The sequence below is a fragment of the Pundamilia nyererei genome, unplaced genomic scaffold (genome assembly GCF_000239375.1).
Source record: "Pundamilia nyererei isolate P.nyererei 1_Seehausen unplaced genomic scaffold, PunNye1.0 scaffold00237, whole genome shotgun sequence".
Taxonomy (NCBI): Eukaryota; Metazoa; Chordata; class Actinopteri; order Cichliformes; family Cichlidae; genus Pundamilia; species Pundamilia nyererei.
Genome location: NW_005187638.1, coordinates 496,205 through 502,263, shown reverse-complemented (window position 1 = coordinate 502,263; position 6,059 = coordinate 496,205). Strand labels below are relative to the sequence as shown.

Genomic DNA, 6,059 nt, shown 5'->3' with positions numbered 1-6,059 from the left:
CAGGAGCTTCTAGGAATTTTGAGAGGATTTAACTATCCTTATTATGTGGCTTCCTTTGGAAACTCCCGCCTGGACAATCTCCTGGACTGGGTGCAGATCAAGACCAACTTCAATCCCACAGTGAGTGAGGTCAAACAAGGGGCACAGTATCTTACAATGATCACTGTCATTGCACTGAGTGATGAGTCAGATGCTCTAAATTGAGGTCTGAGGTCTTAAACAGAAGTGAATTCACTGTCATGTTTCTGACTTGTAGGAAGCTCCAAGTTGCAGCATCCCATTGTCACTGCACTTAGAAATTAAATGGACCAATTACGGATCCTTCGTGAATCCTCAAGCACAGATTGTGAGCATCAAAGAAGTAATTCAGAGCAACACCAGCAGTTTGGTAAGACATCATTTCTGTCGGAGCATTGATAGCAGAAAAAAACTGTAAGCAGAGAGAATTTGTACTGTTTGTATTCTCACACAGACCCTGTTGTCCAGAGGCAGCAGTGTCCTTCCAATCAGAAGCTCAGTGGCCTTCATCCCAGTATCTGCTGCTGCTCTTCCTGGTTATAGGGCCACACCTACCATCAATGCCAAACTGCCCTTTGACTTCTTCTTCCCTTTTGTTTGATCCAACTGCAGCTTTCACTTATTTAAGCTTCCCCATAAACACTGGTACAGTGTGTGGTCATCACTAGTACTGTTATTGGACCATCAGTCTGCAACTGTGTATTGTGTGAATAATGTACATCTGAGTTTTCCCTTTTTTATAATAAAATTTAATACATGGTTTCACATTCGTTTCTCAGTTCTTGAAATCAATGGTTTAAATTTGTTCTAACAGGTCATACAGAACTCCAAAATCACATTAAGATGTAGTTTTATGTACAAGTTATGGTTCTGCCTTTCACTTATTTACAGGTGCTTTAGGCTTTATGGCATGAAAATCACTAACATGTATATACTGGAAATTCATGATGCAAGTGCAGTCCCTTAATTTGTCTCCATCACCACAAGGACGGGAATGATGACATTAAATCTCAGTGCAGTTAGTACTAAACCATTAAATGTTCTGCAGCATGTGGGTACAAGTGGCTCTGCAGCAGTGAGCTTGTTGAGCTAGACGTCTATGCCGTGCTTCTTGAGGAGGGCTTTCAGGTTGTCGTTCTCTTGTGCCTGCAAACACAGACAAGAATCACCTTGTTACTCCCTGTAAGCCTTCGTGCCACATACTTAAGCCTTCTGAGTAACAATATGAAGGAGTGAAGCCTAAATTGCTAAATAACAGACACCTTTCTGTATTACTGCTGTAAAATTTACAAAACAGACAAAAAGTAAAATAAGTTATAATAAATATATCTGATATTCGCTGTGGCACAGAATAACAGTCACCACTTCCTCAACAAGAAAGGAAATACCAGACAACAGTACTGGTTTAGTTTATAGATGCATTTGAATGTATACTGTGTATATAATTTATGTTTTTTACTAATTTTAATTTTATTGAGTGTCTGTATCGTCTTAGCTGTTTTACTGCTACAATGCCAATGAGGATTCTGATACTGACCTAATGTGCATGGAGATCTTATCAGTAACTGGATTCATCACTCAGTCAGCAAAATTACAGTTCTGCCTTCTACTGCCTGAAATCCAAAGCAGGACTGAGTGTGTTGTGAGCGATCTGCCATCATTACTGCAGTTTTTGTGGAATTCCAGGCCTAAAGAGTTCCCCCACTGGGACTGTCCATTTGGGAACTTGGTGTTTTCATTTGTTTTAAGCGGCAAGCTAACTAAGGATAATGTTATCCTACTGTAACTGTGAGCTCGTTAACATTAAAAAACAGAATGAAAGAGTGACTAGAACTAAAGAAAGCTTTAAAAAAAGAAAAGGTCAACGTTTGCTTTCGTTATGAGTTTGGCTCATATCGGTTCACTTTAGCTCCCTAATAATGTTACTAAAAGAGTCACCTCTCTGTCCTCACACCAGAAGGAGTGAATCTAAAGTATGAAGCTTTTCTGACTTTGCCACACTTCTGGAGAACTCTCGAAGTTGAATCCTGAAGCAGTGAATGAGGTGACATCTCTACTAAGAACCTGAGTGACCTCGTCCTCAAGGTCAAGGTCAGATTTTGTGAACACAAGAACGAGGCTAAGTAGCACGAGGGCATCTACTAAAACTCTCAGACAAGTGTGTAGCCCAGTGACATTAATCAATCAAGGTCAGAGGTCAGTTTTTCTGAAAATCTGAGGATTTTTGAATTTATACCATAGGTGCATCTACTAGGAGGCTGAGGAATGACACCAGTATTTTTATGGTCAGGAAGTGTGTCACTGGGACCTCGTTCTCTAGAGAATGAGGTCCCAGAAAAGAAACTGACTTTTCGGTAACCAGGCAGTAATCTGTAATCTCTGTGCAGGGGTGAAAGATTCCTGACACACTAAGCATCTCACAAGACATAAGTAGTCCAAGCCTGCCATTAGCAGCAATAATCTTCATGAATATTTGACATCACCAGTTTATCGCTGCGCTCCTGTAGCTCAGTGACTCTTTGAACCAGGTGGTCATAGCTTTCCTTCAGCTTGTGAACCTTCTGGTCTGCACGGGTCTTCACTGACACTAGGATTCCTACAACAAAATAAAAAATGGTCAGCATTTTTAACTTTGCCCTGCTAATCATGACATTTGGAACTTAACATCAGTCATTTTGATCTCATATAAAAACAAAAAACAAAACCTGCAAATACAACAATGTGAAAAAAATCTTTTAGTGGGCCACCATTGTGCTTTCTGAATAGTGACGTCTAATGTATTTTACATTGCCAATCTGCTTTGCAGCAAGATAAAAATGTATTCTGTTAGCAATTTGAACATGAATGTACATAGCGGACAATCAAAATGTGAATGTAAATGAAGACGATCATAAAAGAGAGGAGGCAAGAGGAACTCAGAGACATGATGTTGTTGCATCATTGATGAGCTGATTAAATAATCAGAGCCATGACCGTTGGTTTATCATTTCATCCATTTCCTGTGAACACTGCAGAGTGGCACTGACCGTTGATAATCCTGGCTACCCTCCAGAGTCGGAGCAGGATCAGAAGACCTATCCCATCAAAGGCGTCCTCATGGAAGATGAAGACAATGTCCAAGATGAAAGACACTATCACCACAAAACCATCAAACACCTCGAATTTGTGCAGGAAGAATTCCAAGCGGTATGCAAACATCTTCCCAGCCAGCTCCAACATGAAGAAGGTGAGAACAGCCAAGCTCAGGTAGTGAAAAACCTGAAAAACACATAACGGTGTAGTAAAATCTCAGTAATACCCACGGGATGTTTCTTAGACTGTGAAGAAAAGTTGCTTGCCTCTGGAGCAATGTGGCCATGCTCGAGCTTGATGACAGCCAGATCTATAAGCAACTCAGCCAAGACAAAGATGGCATCCAGGATTACCAGACACACAACCAACACCTGCAAGCAGAGACAGTTATGATGTCAGCTTCTATTAGTTTTCAAAGTAAAAGAAAAAAACTGTGGTGGAAGGTACTTGAGCTCAAAACCAGTTGTAGTTGAACTAAATCTAATATCTGACATTGTGCAGAAAATAAGGTCCTCTTGCTTTAAACTTTCTTGTCTTTTGCTGCACTTTGAGGAAAAATATGGAACAATAGCTGAGTTATAAACTGCTACAGTTAAAACGACGCTATTTCTGCATAGCCCATTGAATACCTGTGTTTCACTGTTCTATGGCATAATCCAGTCAATATTCAAAAAATGATGAGGAATCCTCTGAAACACTTGTTACCCGTAACTGTGGGATCAAACCACCAAGCTTCTGATTAGAAGATGACCTGCTCGACCTCCTGAGCTAAAGCCACCCCACTGGTCAGAACAAAACTTCGATAAAGGCACGAAAACGAGAATGAACAGTTTGTAGACTGGGGGAACCTATATAGATGAGAACCATAAGGAGCGTGTATGGAGGCGTGGTCAGACGCCTGACTTCTGTTACTCTAAATCTCCAAAACAACAGCAGCCGCTTTAAAAGCTGTCCAGACATGACTGAGATGATGAAGCTCAACCAAATTTACATTTTTTTATTTTTATGGACTTTTCCTGGAATCGTTTGCCCACCCTCATATTTCTCTGTCATTGTAATAGCTTAGTAGCTTTGGCAGACTGGAAGGCTCAGACAACAGTTTCTTTGGTACATTTTCTGAAAAGACTACAGCGACATACCTGGAAACGTTCTGAGCTGTAGAGCCTCTTGAATGAATCCCTAAATGTTAACGTAACTGGAAGCTGTGCCGTAGCCGGACTCAACTCCTCACTGGAAACATGCAGTTCTTCCTCGTCGCTATGGACCACATGCTGGTCCCCCACAGCAGTGAAATGCTTCAGGTACCGAGACATGATGGCAGGTTGAGGGATGAAGAGAGAGGACCACGTCCCACTTCAGCGCACCTTGGAGAGAAGAACACAAGTGTGCATTTCACTTTAAAGCCATGAAGTGTGGAGCCATAAACCGACATTTTGCAAGCTGTAGTTCATAAAGTTGAGCAATGTTGCAGGTTCCACTTATGACCAAAAATGGCATATGTTCAAAATGCTGTATACCTTCTCTACAGATTTCTCCATGTTAGTCAATCCCAGTTTACTTCTCCTTTTTTAATATTTGCAACATGCTACTGACAAACCAACTTTTTGGTATAGCATACAAAGGAAGCTGAGGAGCCTGCTTATCTATCCCCACACCCCACTCAATAGATCTGGAAGGAAAAGTCATAAGACTGGTTTGGTTATCATGAAAATCCATCCTATCAAAATGTCATGATATCAAGACAGAAGGGCTGTTGAGCCCAGAGCTCTACAGGCTAATTATGAACCAGCTATGGGTGCTCTGTTCTTCAACGATAATCAAGTGACAGAAGCACCAAACCCCAGACATTCTTCATTAACTGCAGAGCTAATAATAGTACATCTTAAATTTACTACAAACAGTTCCGCAAAGTTAATTTTAATTTCACTACTACTAACACACTTCATTTTTCATATGCGTTGATCTGTGATGTGATGGAAGATGCGCAGCAGAACACGGAATTTTCTAGCCTTACTCCAACGCAAACGGTCATTTTACAGGCGTTTTAACTATACTGGTGTAGCACTTAAAAGTACAAGAAGTCAGAAAGTGAGCGTAAAATTTCCGACTACGAGATTCTGCAGCACTGAGCGCAGCTTTGTCGCTTTAGGTCTGCTAGATTTTTCTGTTTATGCGTCTCAGACGTTGGCAGGAGGCTGAAACTCGTGATAGGCACGTCCATCCCTTTTACTTTTGCCAAGTAAGCATTTTACTCCAGAGAACAGCGCTGGCCGGACTCTGCACAGCGGAAGCTGTTATTTGGTTTACACGAATAAACGGTGACAGCAGCTTACCTTTACCTTCCACCTTCTCCTTTGGCACTTTCAACGCTCCTCTCAGAGAAAGTTACTCGGCGTTAAAAAAACCAAAAACCCAAAGAACCTCAAAACTCCGCCTCCGTCTTCAGACCTTCCTCCGCCCGATTCTGTCCACCTACCCGCCTCCGCCCGTTTTGATTTGTTTTGTTTTATTTTGTTACCTAATATAAAACGTTTATTTCATTATAGTGCATTTCATAAAGCTATACAAATCTTTTTTGAGCAAAACTGAAATATTGCTGACAAAAAGCTCTAGAACAGCTGCCCCTTCCCCGCTTGCATTGTTTTTCTTTCTACTCCAGAACAGCAACACTAAGCGTTATGTTCGAATATCTGTGCTGACTGATTGATTTCTCAATTTCCATTGGTTTATTTATATTCATTATCTACGCGTTTCATTTAAACATTTATTTAAATCATCCTCGATAGTGATGATATAGATCAGTGGTTTCCAAACCGCTCACACGCACGCACGCGCACACACGCACGCGCCCATATTTTGCGGTTTATTTCACACCTCAAACATTTAGTAAATAATTAAGCAAATACAAGTAACCTGCAGGGCCCTGTTTCAGGAAGCCGGTTTAGAAAACTCAGAGTGAAAAACGATAC

At 41.0% G+C, this 6,059-nt stretch overlaps 1 protein-coding gene and 1 long non-coding RNA gene across 2 annotated transcripts; one reads left to right on the top strand and one right to left on the bottom strand.

Annotated features, from left to right (window-relative positions):
• The first annotated feature begins 6 nt into the window (after window positions 1-6).
• LOC102194298 (uncharacterized) lies at window positions 7-778 on the top strand. Its single transcript, XR_312156.1, has 3 exons — window positions 7-120; window positions 257-388; window positions 473-778. It is a non-coding gene; the product is annotated as an uncharacterized LOC102194298 (long non-coding RNA).
• Window positions 752-5,529, bottom strand: hvcn1 (hydrogen voltage-gated channel 1). Its single transcript, XM_005749115.1, has 6 exons — window positions 5,424-5,529; window positions 4,230-4,454; window positions 3,357-3,461; window positions 3,045-3,276; window positions 2,502-2,614; window positions 752-1,164 (listed from the first exon to the last, which is right to left on the bottom strand). The coding sequence occupies exons 2-6, from the start codon at window positions 4,401-4,403 to the stop codon at window positions 1,108-1,110; spliced, it is 681 nt and encodes a 226-aa protein (XP_005749172.1). The 5' UTR covers window positions 4,404-4,454; window positions 5,424-5,529; the 3' UTR covers window positions 752-1,107.
• Window positions 5,530-6,059: the final 530 nt, after the last annotated feature.